Source organism: Acinonyx jubatus, chromosome E3 (genome assembly GCF_027475565.1).
Source record: "Acinonyx jubatus isolate Ajub_Pintada_27869175 chromosome E3, VMU_Ajub_asm_v1.0, whole genome shotgun sequence".
Lineage (NCBI taxonomy): Eukaryota > Metazoa > Chordata > Mammalia > Carnivora > Felidae > Acinonyx > Acinonyx jubatus.
In genome coordinates this window covers 10,047,965-10,071,056 of record NC_069398.1, presented here as the reverse complement: position 1 = coordinate 10,071,056, position 23,092 = coordinate 10,047,965, and the positions used below count along the sequence as shown (strand labels likewise).

The following is a 23,092-nucleotide window of genomic DNA, read 5'->3' as shown; positions in this document are numbered from 1 at the left end:
GGCTTTTCTGTTTTACTTAAGGATGCAAGTGTTATTTTCCTAGTAATGGTGGCTTTTGCTTTTGTAGACCAAAAGCATTGCCACAGATACATATTCTCAGATATTCTTAACTACAGATAAAGAACTAGGCAAATGCTGTAGTGTTTGGATAAAAAAAAGTCAACCACCACCCAACCTCACTTGATCAATTTTATTTGAGCTATTAACTTAGAATATTTTGCACTAGAGACTGCTTACATCAAGTAATAACTGAACGTTAAGCAAACAGATCATCAATTATTAACACGTAGCTGCTATTAATGTAATCCTTTACATATCAGTAACACTAACATTTGGAAGAGGATATAAGCTAGTTAAAAGCATCTGTTGTACAAAATAGGACTATAACCACATTCCCTTTGCTAAAAATTTTAAATGATCAATCTCTAAATTTTCCATTTGGGAATGGATATCATAATTGGGACAGAGAGATGTACAATCCAGTCTGATGTTGAAATACCTGATCAAGATGCCAGCAAAAGCAGTGTTTGGAAGGCTCAGACCTCTTGCAAATCCAAAATGTACCTTTAATATTGGATCCAGATACTTTATTAGCCAAACTTAGGACATCTTTTTGGGAATACATTTTCTTTTGCATATTTTTTTTTTGGAATATAGATCATACATTTGCATGGTGAAAAAACAAAAAAATAAAATTCTTCTTCCTACATTGCCCTCTACACCAATGAGAAATCAGCTTCTTTCGTATTTATGTATCTGTCATTTGCATATATCCGTAAAAACTAATTTTGAGTCTTACTTTACACAGCTCTGCATCTTGAGTTTTTTGTTTTTGTTGTTCCTTGTTCACTTAAATATCCTGAAGATCCTTCCATATCAACACATGGAGAGCTTTCTTCTTTTGATTTCCAACCACATAGTACCCTGGTAGAGGTTGCCTATACTTTATATAACCAGTCTATTCCAGATAGACACTGGGTTGTCCCAAACTATTACTTAGGCTAAACACACTGCAGTGGATGACCTTGTACGTGCATGATTTCACATGTATTTGGGATAAATTTCCAGAAGTGGAAATCTGCTGGGTCAGATTGTGCGTGCATTTGTGATTCTGCATAGATATGGCCACCTTGTCTTTCCATGAGGACACTAGCAATGAAGATGAGTGTCTGCCTCCCCAGGGCTCATTCGTGTTTTGAAGTACTGCTTGAGGGGAGACTATCCTCCTCGGCACAAACATCGTAGGAGAGAATAGCACCATTTTAGTTATTTCCCTATCATTCTGCAACCTTTCCCTCTTTGCCACTTGCTTGCTGTGGGACCGTAGCTGAGTTATTTAAGTGCTTGTGCCTTAGTTTCTTCATCTGTAAAATGGGGCTGTAAGAGTCCCCACAGCCTACGGTAGTTGGGAGAGTTCCATGAGCTAATGCACACAAAGAACTAAGCACAGTGCAGACATGGTAAGTGCTTTAAAAAATGCCATCTAGGTCAAATAAATAACGCCACTTAGGGATTGTCCCATCTCTGCCTCTATTTAGCCACAGTGTGTTCACATCTGTGTCATAAAACTAGAAACGCACTGACCATTTTCTTGGAGGAAAAGGAATCTTGGTTCTAGGTAGACAAACGTGAACTCCCTCTTTGAGTGTAAATGGAGAAGAGGACCCTGGAAGTTGTTAGTGGAGAAGGAGGTAATGAGGATTAGAGCAGGAGCAGAAATTCTGCAGTGAGCCTCAGAGAAGGAATGCCAACCTGTCCTTAAGAGTGCTTTGGTACCAAAACCCGTGTCTCCAGGAGGAGGTTCTGAACCATGTGTAGCAGATGCCGAGTGGGTCTGGCATGGGGTTCTGCCAGCACAGGCAGGGTTCTAGAATCCTGAGTACTGGGAAGGGGTTGGAGAAGGAGCTACTCCCTTGAGACAAGCAGAGTTGGAAGCTCTTGCTTTGGACTCAGACAGCCCTGGGTTCAAATCCTGACTCTACTACTTGCTAGCAGCATTCCTATTTCTGATTCTCTCTTTCCTCATCTGTCATTTGAGGATAAATGCCACAGGAGAGGTATTCTCAGACTGCTTGTATATCCACAGGGAGGCTGTGAGGATTGCACAATATAATAGTTCTTAGGCATGGAGCACCTTGCGTGGCACATATTAAGCACTTGATAAATGTCAGCAACTATTAGGACATCAGATGAATTGGTCTTTACAAACTCCACGTCTCCGAAACACAAGAGGGACCTTCGGGGTGGGGCGGGGCAAGGTTTACATTAACAAATTCAAGTCATAAAATCAGAAAAGACCCGTTTGGATGGATGCACAGTTATAGAGGAAATGTGCCTGTTAGCATACATGTTATTTGCAACAAAACAAAACGAATTTGTAAGCATCTTATTGCAGATGCAGGGGAGGGAGATCCTGAAAATTTTCCTGCAGTCTTGAGGCAGCAAATGGAAAATGAGTTGTATAGTACTGATTGCTGCTAATTTAAGACATATAAAAACCACTGATAAATCTCTTTGGTGTTCTCGGCTTTTTTTTTTTTTTTTTGATGTTATTTACTAAAGGTAAAATAGTCCTACTTTTCAATACGTTATCTTTATCCCTTTATGTCATTTCGATGTTAAGGACATATGTTCCTAAACACTTCTACTGCTTCTACTTATTATCTTTTTTCAACCCATCACTCTCTGTAAGATCTGAATCCTTGTGCCTGGGAATCATCAAGGCGCTGCTCTCCTTGCCTGGAATGCCCTGTAACCTGTCCGCTGTGCTTGGTAAGCTCCTGCTCCTGCACCAGCCATCACACTTTTTGTGAAGTATTTCCCAATACCACCATCAGCCATCAATGGCTCTTTCTTCTTTGGTTCCATGGGACTCTGTTTAATGTTTCTTTTGTAACATTTTACATATTGGGCTCTCATTCTTTGTGTACACGTCTATCTCTTCCTTTACACTGGGAAATCTTTGAGTCAAGGATTGCCTCCCTCTCCCTTTCTTTCTTCCAGGTTCATCAAACATGTATTAAGTGTCAGGTCCTATGATAGGGCTTGTGAATACAGGAATGAATTAGACACACTTCCTGATCTGGAGGGGAGATTTCTTTTTTTTTTTTTTTTCAATATATGACATTTATTGTCAAATTGGTTTCCATACAACACCCAGTGCTCATCCCAAAAGGTGCCCTCCTCAATACCCATCACCCACCCTCTCCTCCCTCCCACCCCCCATCAACCCTCAGTTTGTTCTCAGTTTTTAACAGTCTCTTATGCTTTGGCTCTCTCCCACTCTAACCTCTTTTTTTTTTTTTCCCTTCCCCTCCTCCATGGGTTTCTGTTAAGTTTCTCAGGATCCACATAAGAGTGAAACCATATGGTATCTGTCTTTCTCTGTATGGCTTATTTCACTTAGCATCACACTCTCCAGTTCCATCCACGTTGCTACAAAGGGCCATATTTCATTCTTTCTCATTGCCACGTAGTACTCCATTGTGTATATAAACCACAATTTCTTTATCCATTCATCAGTTGATGGACATTTAGGCTCTTTCCATCATTTGGCTATTGTTGAGAGTGCTGCTATAAACATTGGGGTACAAGTGCCCCTATGCATCAGTACTCCTGTATCCCTTGGGTCAATTCCTAGCAGTGCTATTGCTGGGTCATAGGGTAGGTCTATTTTTGATTTTCTGAGGAACCTCCACACTGCTTTCCAGAGTGGCTGCATGGAGGGGAGATTTCAACATAATTTGGGAACAATTAAAGAATGAGGCCCTGAACTCATTGTCTTTTTTCATTCTCTCAGTAACCCTGCATGTGGCCATCATTATTCCCATTTTATTGTTGAAAAGCCTGAGCCAGAGAGGAAATAAAACTTGCCAGAGAACATAGATAGGGCTTGCAAGAGGCTGCAAACTGGTGTCAGGGTAGGGTCAGGAGACCCCCTGGAGGAGGCTATGCCCAGCACCATCGTGACTATGAGAAGGATTTGGCCAGGTGACTAAGTGCAGGAAAGGTGGAGGAGGAAGGATCAGGCTGTGAGAAGCCTTGGAAGTAAGGGAGCATTGCTCTTTGGGGAGGTGCAAGAGTCTTAGCAATCTCCATTTGGCCAGTATTTGCACAGAGTGCAGCACATAGTAGGTGCTTGGTAAATATTTGCTGTAAGAATGAATTCCTACTGCTGAAATCCCCATGATTGGCCGTTTAATTCTGGGTTTGAGTTCATGGCATTCCTAAGGATCTTTTCAGTAATTTTTTTTCCTGAGGTCCTGGGGATCCAACCACTGTCCCATCTTGGATGAGTGTGTCGCCAAATTGTTTCCATTCAGCTCCCCAGAAATCTCTGCAGAGGCCTCCCCACTACCTCAACTCTTTATATGTCCAGGGAGTGTGTCCACATTTAGGTTAGTCAGCTTAAGCAAAGCTTTGGGCGGAGATGGGCAATTGCTGGATGGACAGCTGGTGCGGTCCCTTGCCTGAGGCTGTCTATAGGCCACACAGCTCTGGAGTACTCAAAAACTGCCTCTTACAGGTGGGAGACCACACTCAGGAAACAAGGATCTCTGGGAGGCTGCTTACGTCCTGGCCACTCTGCCTAAGTCTCTGGTCTCTTTCCCATCGTCTCTCCTCCCCATATCTTCTAGTTTGAATGGGGGTGAGACGGATGGGGAATTTCTTCTCTTCTGGTTGCTTTCACTCAAGCCGCTCTATCAAGAACAGGAGTGTTCTTTCATTTGTTGCTTGGCAATTAATAAGAAAAGCTCTGGAGCCAGACTGCTTGGGGCTTGCATCCTGGGTGTGCTACTTACCAGCTTTGGGACTTTGGGCAAGATGTTAGTGTCTGTACCTCATTTTCCCTACCTGTAAAATGCGCTTAATAATGATACCGATTTCATAGGATGTTTGGAAGAACTTAAAGGAATTAAAACATTTAAAGCACTTGGGACAGTACTTGGCACATTGTAGGTGCAAGGTATATGCTGCTGCTGCTGCTGCTAACAGTGGTGATTAAAATTACTTCACACAAGGGGCGCATGGGTGGCTCCATCAGTTAAGCATCCAGCTTCGGCTCAGGTAATGATCTCACGGTTTGTGGGTTCGAGCCCTGCATTGGGCTCTGTGCTGTGAGCCTGCAGCCTGCTTTAAATCCTCTGTCCCCCCTCTCTTGCCCCTCTCCCACTCATGCACACATGCTCTCTCTCTCTTTCTCAAAAGTAAATAAACATTAAAAAATTACTCTACAAAACCTCCTCCTCTATTCTGATTCTTTTGTACTAAATGTTAGTGGCCTAAAGCCATAACCAAATGGAAAATAGTTCTTTTTTTCCTCAGAGACAAGACAAGCTTAGACTTAAGTTTATTATTTGTTTTGTAATGCAATAATAAACAAAGGCAAGAACAACAAAACCATTACATTTTACATTAAAATGGTAGGACTGTTCACATGCATGTTATACCCTAAGTTGTTTGAGTTGATATATTGCTCAAAACTGGAATAAACCTAACCCAGTCCAGTAACTGAAGTTATGCTGGATAAACTGAGGCTCAGAGAAAGGAGCTGACAAAGGCCTGGTCACACGAATACGAGGCTGGAACCAGAGCACATGTCTCCTGCTTCCTGTTAATGTTTCTTGTGGTGCCCTACAGCCAAGTGAAGAAATATAGCCATTCTCTATTCTATGACAGTGGTCAAACATATTGTGTGTGTGTGTGTGTGCGTGCGTGCGTGTGTGTGTGAAGAGCCTGATAGTAAGTATTTTAGGCTTTGGGGGCCATATGTCTCTGTCACAACAATTTAGCTCTGATATTGTAGTGCAGAAGCCGCTGTAGACAGTATGCAAATGGATGGATGTGGTTGTGTTTCAATAGAACTTTGTTTATAAAAAAGGTGGTGGGCCAGATTTGACCCATGGGCCATGGTTGCAGATCCTTGCTCTGTGGCATCCCCAGCTGGAGTGTTAGAGGTGAATACCAGAGCAATAAATGCTTTTCTAACATGAAACAGAAGCTGGCAGTCAAATGCTAAGCATGAAGAAATGGGAAGAGTGTGTGAATAAGGATAATTAGGCAAAAACCAATTTTACTTTTCCAACCCAGTGACCCCTGTTTCTTTCAATTTCTATTTTCTTTTTTCAGAGAGAGAAAAAGGAGATGGCAATTTTTCTACATTAACAAATGAGATTAAGGGAGAGATTTAGCAAAATGGTGTCAGTTACCATGGCATTCCTGGTACAACTTGCCAGAAACTCCAACTAAAAGGGCAAATTTTATCTTTGTGACTCAGGTAATTTTAATCTATAGCATGAGAATTATCCACTTAGTTCCCAGAGCTTAGCTTGCTTTATTAGGATATCAAAAAAATAAGTAGAAAGAAGAGAGAACGTGTTTAGAGATGATTTGCTTTCGTTTGCGAAATCAGTCCACAGTTAATTAGGGCGAACCTCAGAGGCCACAGGCAGGTTAGCAGAATGAGGTTGAATCGGTATAAGATAAGGGTACAATTAATAAAATACCACGGAGCATTCTTCCTGTGAGGTGCATAGTTATGTGTATCTTTTGAAATTGTTCATAATGGGGGAGTATATTAATTATCTATTGCTACATGGCAATTACACCCAGATTTAGCAGCTTAAAACAACATACTCTTGTCATCTCACCGTTTCCATCATCAGGAACCTGGGGGCCGCTTGGCCGCCTCCCCTGCTTCCCGCCCCCCCGGCATGCCACATCCAAAGTGTCAGCCAGGCTGGGGTTTCATCTCAAGGTTCAAGTGGGGGAAGGGTCCACAGCTCTTGTAGTTTTTGGCAGGATTCAATTCCTCAAGGGTCATTGGACTGAGGGCTTCAGTTCTTTGCTGGCTTTTGACTAGAGGCCCACTTGCCATGTGGGCATCTCCACTGTGGCAACTCACTTCTTCAAAGCACAAAGACCAAGAAGGCAATAGAGTCTGCTAGCAATGTGGCCGACACAGTCTCCTGTAACGAATTATGGAAGTGACATCCCATCACTGTTCTGCCATATTCTGTTGCTTAGAAATAAGTCACAGGTCTTTCCCATACCAAAAGAGAGGGGATTCCACAAAGACATGAAAACCAAGAGGTGGGGATGACTGGGGGACATTTCAGAGTCTGCCTGTTAGAAGGAGGGAGCAATAGTGATGACAGCCTGCAGCAAGAGCAAGACCTTTCATGTCAGGAAGTTCTCTGAAGCTGTATTTACTGTAACAGATGAGTGATGGTGAGAGTATAGCAACTGGGAATCAGTAAATCTACCTGGGTGTTCTGGGTGGACTTTGCAGATTGGGTCTCTGAAAGGGGTTTTATTTTATTTATTTATTTATTTTAATATATGAAGTTTATTGTCAAATTGGTTTCCATACAACACCCAGTGCTCATCCCAAAAGGTGCCCTCCTCAATACCCATCACCCACCCTCCCCTCCCTCCCACCCCCCATCAACCCTCAGTTTGTTCTCAGTTTTTAAGAGTCTCATGCTTTGGCTCTCTTCCACTCTAACCTCTCTTTTTTTTTCCTTCCCCTCCCCCATGGGTTTCTGTTAAGTTTCTCAGGATCCACATAAGAGTGAAACCATATGGTATCTGTCTTTCTCTGTATGGCTTATCTCACTTAGCATCACACTCTCCAGTTCCATCCACGTTGCTACAAAGGGCCATATTTTGTTCTTTCTTATTGCTACGTAGTACTCCATTGTGTATATAAACCACAATTTCTTTATCCATTCATCAGTTGATGGACATTTAGGCTCTGAAAGGGGTTTTAAAAATGGATAAGGAAGATGTGAGGTATATATATATATGATGGAATATTACTCAGCAATAAAAAAGAATGATATCTGGCCATTTGTAATGACATGGATGGAGCTAGAGAATATTATGCTAAGTGGAATAGGTCAGAGAAAGACAAATACCCTATGATTTCACTCGTATGTGGAATATAAAAAACAAAACAAACAAGGAAAGAGGGAAAAAGAGAATGGCAAACCAAGAAACAGACTCTTTCTTAGAAATTTTTAATGTTTATTTATTTTTGAGAGTGAGAGAAAGAGAGATAGAGATAGAGAGAGAAAGAGAGAGATAGAGATAGAGAGAGAGAGAGAGAAAGAGAGAGAGAGAGAGAAAGACAGCATGAGCAGGAGAGGGGCAGAGAGAGAGACACACACACACAGAATCCAAAGCAGGCTCCAGGCTCTGAGCTGTCAGCACAGAGCCTGACGTGAGGCTTGAACTCACAAGCTGTGAGATCATGACCTGAGAGGGCATCAGATGCTTAACTGACTGAGCCACCCAGGTGTCCTAAGAAATAGACTCTTACCTATAGAGACCAAACTGATAGTTATGAGAGGGGAGGTGGTTGGGGGGATGGGTGAAGTAGGTAATGGGGATTAAAAGTACACTTACCATGATTAATCGCTGAGCAATGTTTGGAAGTGTTGAATCACTGCACTGTACCCCTGAAACGAATATTCCACAGTCTGTTAACTAACTAGAATTTAAATAAACACTTAAAAAAGAAAATCACTAGTCTCCATAAGCAAGTGCAAATAAAATGTTTTTTTATTTAACTTTATTTTTTATTTTTAAAAATTTACATCCAAACAGTTAGTATATAGTGAAGCAATGATTTCAGTAGATTCCTTAGTGCCCCTTACCCATTTAGCCCATCCCCCCTCCCACAACCCCTCCAGCAACCCTCAGTTTGTTCTCCATATTTATGAGTCTCTTTTGTTTTGTCCCCTTCCCTGTTTTTATATTATTTTTCTTTCCCTTCCCTTAGGTTCGTCTGTTTTGTCTCTTAAAGTCCTCATATGAAATATAACATATTGAAAGAAAAATACACGACCCATAAGTGTTTAGCTCAATATTTTCACAATGTGAACACACTTGAATAGCCAACACCCCCAAAGCACTGTTGTGTCCCCTTCTCTCCAAAAGTAATTTCCATACTGAGTTCTAATACCACAGATGAGTTTTTGCCACTTAAAAAGATATAAATGGAATCAAGCAATGTGAGATTCATTTAAGTAATTGCATGGAGCTATAGTTGGTTGATTTTTATTGCTGAATAGTATTCCATCATGAGAATATACCACCATTTTATTCATTCATTTTATTATTGTTGGGCATTTGTGGTTATTTCCGGGTTTTGACATTAAAAACAGTGTTGCCATGAACATTTTTGAGCTTGATTTTTGGTTTACATGTGTAGCCAGTTCTGTCGGATATCATAGCTAGCAGGAAAATTGCTGGGTCATAAAATAAACATTGTTCAAATTTAGTAGATTCTGCTGAACAGTTTTCTGAAGTGCTTCTATGAATGTAAACTTCCACTAGCAGTGGATGGGAATTCTAGTTGCTCTGAATTGTCAACAACACTTGATACTGTTTGTCTCTTTTCATGACCTCATTACTGTCTTAATTTCTACCATTACAATAAGTCTTAATACCTAGTATAGTATGCCCTTCTACCTCATTGCTCTTTAAGATTGTCTTAGCTAGTCTTTTACATATACGTTTCAAAATTAGCTGCTCAATTTCCATAAAAACTTCAACTGGAGATTCGATGGAGATTGTGTTAAAGAACTATAGATCAGTTTGCAGAGAATTGACTTTATTACAGTATAGAGCCCTCCAATCCGTGACCATTGTTTGTCCCTCCATGTAGCTGTTGTAGGTATTTTAAAATTATTATCAGTGATATTTTAGAGACTTCCATTATCAGTTTTACACATCTTTTGCTAGGTTTATTCCTAGGTTTTTGATATTTTAAAATTTTATTGTAAATAGACTTTTATTGTCTAAATGTGTGCTAGTATATAAAAACATATTAGATGATTTTCTATTTATCTTGATGGGCCAGGTTTTTAGAAAACTACTTTCTAAAATGTTTACTTATTTAGGGGCACCTGGATGGCTTAGTCTGTTAAACATCCGACTTTGGCTCAGATCATGATCTTGCAGTTCGTGAGTTCGAGCCCCGCATCAGTCTCTGTGTTGACAGCTTGGAGCCTGGATCCTGCTTCAGATTCTGTGTGTCTCTCTCTCTGCCCCTCCCCAACTTGTGCTCTGTTTCTCTTTCTGTCTCAAAAATAAATGAACATGAAAAAAATTGTAAATGTTTATTTATTTATTTTGAAAGAGAGAGAGAGAGAGAGAGAGAGAGAGAGAGAGAGAGAGAGAAAGGGAGAGAGGAGGGGCAGAGACAGAGGGGAGAGGGAATCCTAAGTAGGCTCCACATATTAGTGCAGAGCCCAGTGTGGGACTCAAACCCACAAACCATGAGATCATGACCTGAGCTGAAGTCAAGAGTCAGATGCTTAACTGACTGAGCTGCCCAGACACCCCTTGATGTACGAGGTTTTGAAAGCTTGCTTTTCTCTCGGGAGGCAGGTCAAAGTATGTATGCCAGTGTGCTCCCTGAGCCTCCCAGATGCACTGCACGTGGGATGCAGGGTTGCTATATTGTACAACTCCAGGGGGCAGTATCCACACTGCAGTCCAGGGAGGCAACAGTTACATAAAGCAGCGTGTGATTTCTGCCCTATGCATTGTAGAACGCTGACTACCCTGTCTGAAGTATCTGAAAGGTGGCAGACATTGATAGAATTACCCTTCTCTGGACTGGAAAATGCCTGCCTTTAATGACTAGCCTATTTCTCACTAAAAGGAAAGACTTTCCCTCCTTTGAGAAATGAAACAGCATCACCATATGAGTGAGATCCCCCCTCCCCTTCTCCATAGTCTAACTCTTCACATTAAGTTTTATAGCCAATTACACTTCTCTCACCTCTGGGATCCAAAGCTAACAAGTTGATTCTTGACTTAGCGGGGAAGAATGGGAAACCAATATTATGAAGGATGAGGAAGTGGGACGTGATCTGGATAGGGCTGCTACATGCAGCTGTACAGTTTGTGCACTGCACAAAGGCCACTGGCTATAGGGATGAGTTTGGAGGAAGAGGGCTGAAATGCAGTTCTTCTCTGGTCATCAAGCTGTGTGCCCTGGTGTGGGGCTGCATCCATTCTCAGGGGATATTTTCTCCTGATTTACCTGCCCTCTTGAGGCATCTTTTTCTGTGTGTACAAAGCCATCTTCTAGGCTAATGGATACCCTAGTCTAGGCCTTGAAGGTTGGCCCATCTCTAAGTTGACCATCAGTGGCTACATTTATCAGCTTCTCTTGGCACAGATTAGCGGTGTTGGCCAGCATGCTGACAAAATGTTTCTGGAGAACTCCATGCCCTCTTCTACCCTTTCTGTTCGCCTTTTATTGATTCTTCTCTCCTGCCTTTCTAAGTCTGAGCCAGAAACCCTCCTGTTATTAAAAGCAGTCCCAGTTGCCCATACCTTTCATTTCCTTTGAATTACATTAATTGCCTGACAGCTAAAAAGTGAGCTGGTATTTTCAGATTTCAGCTGCTGGTCGGCAAGAAATATTTACCAGCTCCTGCAGATTTATAAAGATGCCACAGAGATGCCTGGAGACTAACAATCAGAAAATACAGCAGCAAAACAACACTATTTTTCAAGGTTAAACGCTCAGAATGCTAAAAAGAAATTGTCCATAAAGCAAAATAGGGATTCAGAAGCAGGCAGCCTGTACCCTGGACAAAAGAAAGGAGCCGGAGGTTTAAAATAAGATTTCACAGCTTCACAATAATTATGAATTTAATAAGGGGAGCTTTATTTTTAATTTAGTTCCAGTCTGTCAGCCCATCTCCTCCCTGCCTCCCCCTCTCCATGGCATTAATGCTCTTTAATGTGGCCCTAAGGCTGAGGTCACAGTGAGAGTGAGGAAAGGCCTCCAGCTGTAAGACTTTCTGACGAAGAAGTATTTAGACAGATGATGTTCCTGCCCCTCTGTAGGCAGATGGGACTAACTCCCACTGGCTTTATTCCCTCCTGGCAGTCAGAAATGTCTCTAGCTATGTAGGAACAGGAGGTTCTGAAAATTCCGACACAGGAAGATTTTTTTCCCCTGATAGGACCCCAGGCTTTGTCTCCTGTTCTCCATGAGCAGAGTAATAAAACTCAGCTCAGGCCACCAAAAATGGTCATGGACCCCCAGGGCAATACTGCTTCAATGCTTACTTACACCCCAAATGGGGTGATTTACATGTGGCTGGTGAAAGAGCCACAGACTTCCAAAAAATGCTTTTTGATAGACTACCTTTTAGTGTTATCTGTTTTCAGGGCCAGACATACTGATTTGTTTCCTGTTCATTCATTCATTCATTCGGCAAATATTTATTGAGGTCCTTTTTTTTGAGCTGCTCTTTTTTATACAGGTTAAATTGAATGAATTTAACACACAATGAATCAATCTAAAGTGAATGTATCAGTGGCATTTGGTGCATTCAGAGTGTTGTGCAACCATCCCTTCTGTCTATTTCCAAGACATTTCATTATCCCCAATAAAAATCCATATCCATTAAATAATTACTACCTCCAGCCTCTGGTAACTACCAATTTGCTTCCTGTCTCTATGGATAGATCTATTCTGGATATTTCATATAAATGAGATCATACGACATGAGACCTTTGTGTCTGGTTTCTCACACTTAGCATAAAATTTTCGAGGTTCGTCTACTGTGAAACATGTATCCATTCTCCATTCTTTGTCATGGCCCAGTAGTATTCCATTTAATGTATTTCTGCAATTTGTTTATTCACTCATCTGTTGATGGACATTTGAGTTGTTTCCACCTTTGGGGCTATTTTGAATAGTGCTGCTATGAACATTCATGTACCTTTTGTTCAAGTGTCCATTTTCAGTTCTTTGGGGAATGGAATTGCTGGGTCGTTGGGTCATTCTACGTTTAGTTTGTTAAGAGACTGCTAAAGAGCTTTCCACAGGGTCACACCATTTTACATTCTCATTTCAAATGCTCTTTTACATGCTTGGATACATCAATGGATAGAATTGGCCCTTACATTCTAGTGAGGGGAGGTAGACAATAAAGCATAAACATAATAAATAAATATGTACAAGGTAGAAGGTAATCTGTTCTAGGAATAAAATAAAAAGTAAAGCAGGGTAAGGGGGACTGGAAGTCTCATGGAGCAGTGGACAGTGGGTTATAATTTTTTGTATTTACTTATTTATTTATTTACTGTTTTGGATAGTGTTTACTTCTTCAAATTTATTTATCAGGAGTGACTGAAATAAAAAATATAATTGAGTCCCGTCATCGTGGAAATAGCTTTAAGAGAAAAAACTGGTCAGATGAACATTATTGCTTCCCATTTTCAACCAGTCAATAGTTGCCGTTGATAAATAGACAGCCAACAGTCTGTCAAGAATGCTCAAGATGTGTTATATAATACAACATGCCTGTTCACAGGGGAAGAAACTAGGAAATAACTTATGTGAACTTCTTGATTTCATCATACAAGACAAGCACGAAGGCACCACCCATGCCTCTGAGAACATTGGACCTCGCCCCCTTGAAAAAAGCTTTGGCCCCTTCGTCATGAGCAATCTTCCTCCAGCAGTCAAGCATGCGTGTGTACATGATGTCGGTTCCTTTGCGCCCCGACTGCGTCATCATTCGGCGATGAACAGTGTCAAAGGGATAGGAAGTCAACCCGGCAACCGCTGTGACGGACTGTGAGATCATCCAGCTGATGAAGATGTGAGTGTTCTTGGGATCCGGAAGCATGCCCTTTGCAGTATCATAGATACCAAAGTAGGCAACTTGGTAGATGATAATGCCCTGCACAGACACATTAAAGCCTTGGTACAGGCCCTTAATCCCATCAGATTTGTAGATCTTAACCAGGCAGTCACCGAGGCCTCGGAGTTCCCTTTCTGCTCCAGCCTTGCCCACATCGGCTGCTAGACGGGTACAGGCAAAATCCAGAGGATACACAAAACACAAGGATGTGGCCCCAGCGGCGCCACCCAATGCCAGATTCCCTGCAAAGTAGCGCCAAAACTGGGTTCTCTTGTCCACGCCACCCAGGAAGATCTTGTATTTATCTTTGAAAGCGAAGTTGAGGGCCTGGGTGGGGAAGTATCTGATGACATTGTCCAGGTTACCGTGCCAGAAGGACAGGACTCCCTGCTCCCTGGGGATACGAACCACTCAGTCTATAATGCCCTTTGATTGCTTATCTGCGGTGATTTGCTTGCTGGCATGCTGCACCTGCAGCAGCAGCTTGACCCGCTCGATGGGCGCTACCGTGGTCTTGGAGATGGCCACCACCACTCCACCCACCAGGGAGTCCTTGGTGAAGGACACAGCAGCATCTGTCATTTTGAAAGGAAAGAGGAGCCGGCCGACTGCGGGACTGCGGTAGGAACCGGCTGGGACTCCGGGACTGCCTATTTTATTTATTTTTTAAGTAGGCTTCACACCCAGCATGGAGACCCAATGTAGGGTTTGAACTCACAACCTTGAGATCAAGGCCTGAGCTGAGATCAAGAGTTGGACACTTAACAGACTGAGACAACCAGGCACCCCATGGGTTATCATTTTAAATAGGATGCTCATGACAGCCTTCCCTGAGAAGGGGAGAATGGAACAAAGACTTGAAGGAAGTGAAAGAACAAGTCAAGTGGATATGTGAGGGAAGAATATCACAGGCAGAGGGAACAGTTAATACAGAGACCCTGGAGTACCTGGCTTGTTTGAGGAGGAACAAGGATGCCAGTGTGGCTGGAACAGAGTAGGCAGGGCCTGAGAAGAGGGGTAAGAGAAGAGGTCAGAAAGGTAATGGGTGACAAGATCGTGTGGAAGCTCACAGGCCATTTTAAGGACTTTGATTTTGAACTGAATGCAATAAGAAGCCGTGGGAGGGTTTTAACCAGAGCACTAATGTTTGAAGAGGAGGCATTGAAATAGTCCAGGTGAGAGATGTTGGTGGATCATATACCAGAATGAGAACAGTGGGGGTGGAAAGAAGTGGTCCTGTTTGGGATATGGTTTTAAGATGGAGCCAATGACATTTCTTTATGAATTGGATGAGGGTTGTGTGTGGGAGTGACAAGAGTCATGGATAACTGAAATGTTTGGCATCAGCAACTGAAGGAAGGGATAGCTGTCATCTGGAATGGGACAGGCTATGGATGGAATAGGGTTTGGGGGAGAAGATCAGTTTTGGACATACTATGTTTGAGATGCTTCATCAACACTAGATGTCTACTAAATTTTAGGATTTGGAGTTTGTATTGGAAGACAGAGCTGAAAGAGAAGGTTGGAATGGCTGAAATTTAGCATGGAAGCACCTCTAGCTAGAGGTAGTAGCTTGCTCCACTGTGATTTCAGGGAGAGACCTTTATAAGGGGTCCAGAGAAATTTCTGCAACAGCTAGTTATGCCTGATGAAAATAATGAGTGGTAGAGATGGTGACAAAATGAACATAGGTCATATCTAAAGGGGATTCAGTTTCAGCTAATTTTTTCCATGTGAGAATCCAGGCTTAGTGTTTTTAGGGCTTATTTTTCAAGGAAAACTGAAAGTTTGGATTCTTTTTTTTTAATTTTTAAAAATATTTATTTATTTTTGAGACAGAGAAAGACAGAGCATGAACAGGGGAGGGTCAGAGAAAAGGCGACGCAGAATCTGAAGCAGGCTCTAGGCTCAGAGCTGTCAGCACAGAGCCCAATGCAGGGCTCGAACTCACGGACTGTGAGATCATGACCTGAGCCGAAGTCGGATGCTCAACCGACTGAGCCACCTAGGCACCCCTGAAAGTTTGGATTCTTATGTTAAATCGCCAAATTAAAAAAAAAAACAACAATTAGGCAACAGCTACATAGGACATTGTTTTTGTCTGTTAAAGATACTTGAATATGAACTACATGTTATATGATATTATGGAATTATTATTTATTTTCTTGAGTGTGATAATGGTATCATGGATAAATTGGAGAATGTCCTTATTATTAAGAAATTCACACTGAAGTATTCCTGAATGAAGTATTCTGTTGTCTGCAATTTATTTCAAAGTAGTTCAGAAAAAAAATGTGTATGTATGTGTTAGGTATATCTGAATAGTAATTATACTATTATTTGAACTTTTCTTTAGACTTGAGAATTTTCAAAATAAGAAGTTAGGTGAGGTGGAATGGGGGAAAACATAGCCAAATAAGAATGTCTATAGGCAGGAACTGACCTATAGGTGTTGCCAGTTTTCAACCTATGTCCTAATAAAATATTGTTTTATTGTATTATTTCTGTTATGGAAATAACCTTATTATATATCTGCATTTTATACATCCACAGGACTGTTAGTGTCCCCAAGGTAGGGAAGGTATCTTCTTCCTTGAATAACCTTGGCCTCACTGAGGTAGGAGGTGTTCAAAAGCAAAATGGTTGTTCCTTGCAATATATGTACAAATTATGCCCAACCAGAAGAAGAGGAGCTTAGTCACTGTGGATTCCTACAAAATGGTCGGAAAGAGATTCATAATGCTGGCTCACAGGAAAGACAGCATCTTGAAAGTTTGCTGGGAAGAATTTGTTAGATGACACAAAACAGAAATATAAGACACATGCCTTCCTCTGTCTCCTTTACCATCCTCTGTCTGCGTAAATGACTCCTGAAGTCACTTGTAGATCTATGATTTAATTATTCTGAGTTTGGGATCCACCTAATGGGTAAATCCTCCTTGAGGTATTTCTTTTCAGGACCTGGGACAGCACTCAGCATACGGCTGTCACTCTGGAAATAACTTGAAAGAATGGACAACTTCATCTACTTACGTCCATTGCTAGACAAAGGAGTCTGCATTTTACATCCCATCTATTATTTATTGGGGAGGGGCTTGTGTGAGATTTCCTGTATGAGTTTGGGAAATGCTGAGAGATTTTATTTTTGGTGTTCAACCTTAGGCGCTTATTCCCCCATGGCCACAGGACTGGTCCATCGTAAGGAATATAAAAAAGCAGTGTTCAGATTTCAAGTTGCTCATAAATCTGCTTCCTGCATTATCATTTTTTATCTGCCTACTTTTGTTTCCCCTGAGTTCAAAGGAAGTGCTTTACCTTAGAAATGATTCACTACTTCTGGGCCACTGAGGGCTTTGAAAGGCACACAATAGAAGTTCCATTTCAAATCCCCCCATTTATAATCATGGGGGAAAGCTGGGTGTTGTCTTGGGGGTTATCAATGATTTCACAAAACTCAACCTTTGTTCCTCATGTGTCCATTTTTCAAAAACTTACTACTCAAATCTCTGAGAGTTGTTGCCCCTGAGGAAACATTTATCTTTGCTTTGACATCTTTTGCACTGTATCCCTTTTCAGTTCTCGTTTCTAACATGGGATAAATGGCTCTGTGGGTTTTGGAATGAAGAGTTACATCTTGCCGTATGTTTGGGAGTGTGTAGAAATCCTGTTTCCCTCCCCCATGCCCTGGGTCAGAAGATGGAGGAATAACCAGTTAAGACAGATGGGATTGAATAATATTACAGGTTGAATCATGCCCCTCTCATTTATATGAACCCCTAACCCCCAGCACTTCAGAAGGTGGTCTTATTTGGAGGTAGAGTCTTTTTGTATGTGTAATTAGTTAAGATGAGGTCATACTGGAGTAGAGTGGAATAATCCAACATAACTGATGTCCTTATAAAGAGGGGACATTTGGAGACAGACATGCACACAGGGAGAATGCTGTGTAAAGATGAAGGTGGAGGTCCACTATCAAGGAATGCCAAAGATTTCCAGCAAACTATCAGAAGCTAGGAGAGAGTCATAGAACAGATTTCAGTGTCAAAGGGAATCTGGCGTGCCTTGCCGACACCTGGATCTCAGGCTTCCAGCCTCCAGAACTGTGAGACAACATATTTCTGTTGCTTAGGTCACCCAATTTGTGGTCTTATGTCTCAGCAACCACACAAAACCAAAGTGGGTGATATGCTTATGACATTCGTCTAAGGGTCTGTATTTGCTTGGAAGGTATAGCATAGCAGCTAAATACTTGGGTTTTTAGGACCAAACACCTTATGAATTCTTAGTTGGGTAACATGGGAGAATTACTTAACATTTCTGCACTTCCACTTTCCCAAAAATAAAATGCCAAATAATTTTAGATTTAGACCTGATAGAACTGTCATGTGGATTAAATGAGATCATGTATTTAGAGCTGTAGGCTAAATGTCTGTCACTTAGTAAGCGTTTTTATTTTTATGGTTATATTAGTAATAATTGGCAACATACACTCAGTCCAAAAGAGACCTGTACTACCTGGATTTTAAAAAGTTTTCCTTGGACCACACTTCGCCAATGGCTGCACCTTCCCCTCTTTGACCCCTGCTGTAAAGGCTACTGGTCTGGGGCCCTATGCTATCTCCATCCCCTTTCAGGGATGTAATCTCACTCCATCAAAGAGGGCTTGTTATAACTGACACACAAGACACACCTGCCATTTAAACAAGTGAAAGTAAGATGGTTCTAGAAACTGGATGAAAATTTGGAGTGGCTGGTTACCAGCATCATGTATTCATTCACATTCAGGCAAGACATATATATTGAAAGTCAGTGGCCTTGGTGCAGAATCGGACTCACAATGGGTTGTTTTGTTGGTCTCCTGTGCGCGGGGGAAGGGATGCAGCATAATAATCGTTCCAGAACAACTGCCACTTATTGAAACATATGCCAGGTGCTAGACGTTGCCCTAGAACAATTACCCTTTAAACGTCTTTAAGGTTAGATAAAATTATTATCCCCATTTTACAGATAAGGATACTGAGGCAGAGAGATTAAGTAACTTGCTCAAGGCCACATGTAGTTCATGACAGAATCAGGATATGAACCCATAGCTCTCATACTACAAAGCCTGTGTTCTTATCAGCTGCTGCCTCACCAGTACCAGGAATCCAGTGCCCTCAGGTGTATATTTGAAATAGATTGTGAACGAGACATAGAGGAAACTCAATTTTTGAATCAAATGCTGGCACATTAAAAAAAAAAAAAAAAAAAAAGACAAACCAAAACCAAAAACCTGCCATGAATTGATGCCTGGAGCAAAATGAGTATTTTCCCAATGTCTAAATTCAGTGACTGAACCTGAGACTTGTTTTAATTTTACAATTGTCTTGAAGCCATTAATCTTGCCAAGCATTATGGTGCAATTTTGCCAAGTGGTTCCTCAGGAGCATTTTATTATGATAAAAATCGCAAGTGTGACCCTAGTCTTTTTATTTTGTGTACTCTCCATCATTTCCTATGATAAGCGATATTTCTGTAGTTCACCAACCTCCTCAATCTTTGTTTGTTTAGGGAGAGAATATTAATTAGTGGTGCTAAGGAGACCATGAGCCACAAGTGAAATTTTGATAATGGAATTCCTTAGACTGTCTTTGCTCCCCAAGGCATCCTCTGCTTAAGTAATCCAATTGAATGTAATTATTAACATAAGAATAATGATATTAGTGTTGTTTCCTACTTCAGTTGTTACTCATGGAAAACTGCAAGTTCCCATAAATTTATTGGCCTCTGTTCAAAGTGGAAAATAGTCTCATTTTATGTTTTGTTTCTCTATCATTTTTGCTTTGCTCAACTCATTCTAAACCTGGCAGCTGGATCCTTATGATGGTCCTTATTGGACTTGGGGGGAAAATTAAGAAGTTTCTTGTTCCTGTTTGAAAGAGAAGCCTGTCCCAGGTGGAAATCCTCAAATAGGCTGTCTTCCATTTTCCACAAGAAGTTGTCTTGAAGTTCTACTTGGGCGCTGTAAACCATTCAAGCCTTTTGCAAAACCTCTCCTGGTTTCCAGTATCTCTCTTCCAGTCCATCATCTGGACACACTGAGCATCATGTTTTCCAAAAAACATATCTGGTTTTTCAACTTCTTTGCTGAAAACCCCTGATAGGCTTCCCCCTGCTCTTAGGATAAAATTCAGATTTCTTCTCATGCCGTAATGTTGTGACTCTCGTCTGCCTGCCTGGCCGTCTCCATCTTCACTCCGTCTCCCTCTTTCATCCAGTCGTGTTAAGTGTCTTTGGTTTACAGAGAGAGTAAAGCATCTTTGGCCTTAGCATGTGCCGTGAACAGAGCACTCTTTCCTCCCTAATTCAGGACTTGATTTAGGCACCAGGTCCTCCTAGAAGGTTTCTTGTCTTCACAGGTCAAGTGTGGTGCCTGGTGTTAATTTTAAGGAAGTATAAGACTGAACACTTGCAGATAGACCTTGATGGGACATTGTCTAAGCCTCATGGAACCCCGTGAGTTTTGTGTTTTTTTTTTTAATTAAAAAAATTTTTTTAATGTTTACTTATTTTTGAGAGAGAGAGAGAGAGACAGAGCATGAGCGGGGAAGGGGCAGAGACAGAGGGAGACATAGAATCGGAAACAGGCTCCAGGCTCCGAGCTGTCAGCACAGAGCCTGACGTGGGTCTCGAACTCACAAACTGTGAGATCATGACCTGAGCCAAAGTTGGTCGCTTAACCGACTGAGCCACCCAAGCACCCCGAACCCCGTGAATTTTGTAACATTGCCTAAGATTCTCCACACCAACCATCCTTTTTAGTTTCCATTATCCTAGAATCATACTGTCCACTAATATAAGGGGTGCTGTACCCTTTATAGAGGGCCCAACCCCTCTTGATGCACCCATTATAATGTTTCATGTTGTACTATCATGATTTCACATATGTGGCCCCTTGACTACACACAGCAAGACCAGGGTATGCTTTCTGCAGTGTTACATTCTCAGCACTAAGCCCAGTGTTTGGTGCACTACAGGCACTTAAGATTTGTTTACTTGAGAGGCTCCTGGGTGGCTCAGTCGGTTGGGCATCCAACTTCGGCTCAGGTCATGATCTCGCGGTTCGTGAGTTCAAGCCCCGCGTCGGGCTCTGTGCTGACACTTCAGAGCCTGGAGCCTGCTTCAGATTCTGTGTCTCCTTTTCTCTGCTTCCCTCTCTCTCTCTCTCTCTCTCAAAAATAAATAAAGCTTAAAAAATGTTTTAAAAAGATGTGTTTACTTGAATGAGCCTATTTGTTAGAAAATTGGATAGAATGCAGTTTTATTTAATATTTATATAACACACAGTGGATGTCATAGCATATGGGGAAAAAAACCATGTCAAGTAACTGTGTGGATAGTATACTTGAATTCAGAATCTTGATCTAGAGCTAAGGATTACAAACTACACTCCATGGGCCAAATCCAGGTTGCTGCCTGATTTTATAAATGAAGTGTTATTGGAATAATGCCACGCCCACTTAATTACATATTGTCATTGGCTCTTTTGTGCTGCAATGGCAGAATTGAATAGTTGTGACCAAGACCATATGGCCCACTAAGCCTCAAATATTTACTATCTGGATCTTTACAGAAAAAGTTTGCTGACTCTTGGTGTTGGATGCCACTCTCAACACGTTCATGCCTTTAAAAATACTTACTGAGCACCTACTATGTGTCAGGGACTATTCTAGGGATACACAGTGCAGGCAGAGTTCTTTCCTGCAGGGACTTATGGCCCAGGGGAGGGCAGGGAGAGGAGGAAGTATGCACAGAAACAAGCCAACATAAGTGCAGATTGCCCAGGTGCCCAAGTGCTACAGTGGTATTGAAACAGACTGAGGTGATGGGGGGGGGGCAGGCATTGGGGCTGCTTTAAAAGAGCACACCAGGGACAAAGATCTAGATAAGGAGGAACCCGTGCAGGCGGGAGAAGCAAAAGTACTAAGACCCTGGGGGACAACGCATTCCTCCTGTTGTAGGAACACAGACAGGCTGTGTGTGGCTGGAGTGGAGTGACTGAGGAGGAGGATGGCCCAGGATATGCTGGGGAGAGGATGGATGGGCCTGGATCATGCTGGACCTGGTGCAGCCCTGGGAGAGGAGTTTGGACTTCATTCCTAGTGTGATGGGGACCCAGGGGAGGGTTTTCAGTAGAGGAGTGACAAGATCAGCCGTTGGAAAGACAGTTCTGCTGTATGGCCAATGGCTTTGTAAAGTGGCATTCAAGACCCAGCCACTGCTTGTATTGTTATATTAAAGAAGATTTGATAGCGGCCAACCTGGTAACAGATGTTCTATTTCAGGTGCCATAAATGGCACCATACATCAAACCTGTTGACTTTCTACTTTTGAGACCCCAAAAGCAGCACAGCCCTAGCCCTCAGTGGCCCCACATTAGGTTGGCCAGACACTGCTTATTGGGGTTACAAGCAATGGAGCAGCTGTTGAAATTCTGCCTGAATTCTTGTCTACAAGCAGCAAGCTGCAGGCACTCCTCGCTTCTGTTAGGGTTTCAGAGCCAGGAGGGACTTCCTGGGGATGAGGGATGCACAGACTTCTTGGCACCTGCAGTCTGGTTTTTGTTTTGATGGTTAGAATGATGGCTGGTGGAGAAGGGGGAAGGAGGCAGGTCTGTTGGCATTCCCCTCTCAGTTCCTCCCCCAGTGCCCCGAGAGGATTTCTAGAGCTCTTCATTTTTCTGGCCTTGGAAGGAAGGAAGGAAACTAATATCCATTGAGTAGCAACTCAGGGCTGGGTAGTTATTGTTGGTAGTGACCATATTCCTTTCTTCCTCCCTTCCTCCCTCCTTCCCTCCGTCCTTCCCTCTCTCCTTACCTTTCTCCTTCTCTTCTCTTCTCTTCTCTTCTCTTCTCTTCTCTTCTCTTCTCTTCTCTTCTCTTCTCTTCTCTTCTCTTCTCTTCCTTTCTCTTTCTTTCTTTCTTTCTTTCTTTCTTTCTTTCTTTCTTATTCATTCTTCCATCCATCCATCCATCCATCCATCCATCCATCCATCTTACAAGAAATGTATTGAGCATTTTGACATACCAGACACTCTTCTTGGCCCAGGGGAGAGGCAGTGAACACAATAGACAAAGTCCCTAACTCCCTCGGTACTGATCTCTTGTAGAGAAGACAGACACTAAACAAATGACTATAAATTGGGTGGATAGCTCCTAGGATGAAAAATAAAACATAATGGGATGGAGAGAGAGTGTGGGCTATTTTATATAGGAAGAGGACTGGCCGGGGAAGGCTTTTTTGAAAAGGGGATATTTGAACAGGAAACGAAAGGAAATAAAAGAGGGAGGCATCAAACTTTCCGTCGGTTATTGTTACTCCTTCTTAGAGAAGAGGCTCCTGAGGGTCGGAAGAATTCATTGGCTCTC

General features: G+C 42.0%; 1 protein-coding gene and 1 long non-coding RNA gene across 6 annotated transcripts in view; one reads left to right on the top strand and one right to left on the bottom strand.

The window, feature by feature from the left end:
• LOC106970553 (uncharacterized) overlaps positions 1 to 23,092 on the top strand; it is a 238,579-nt gene that overhangs the window by 44,229 nt on the left and 171,258 nt on the right. The gene's annotated exons all lie outside the window — the stretch shown is intronic.
• Positions 13,087 to 14,329, bottom strand: LOC106970551 (ADP/ATP translocase 2-like). The gene is given in 1 exon segment (XM_053213228.1): positions 13,087 to 14,329. A coding segment is annotated over 1 exon segment (894 nt). The 5' UTR covers positions 14,268 to 14,329; the 3' UTR covers positions 13,087 to 13,373.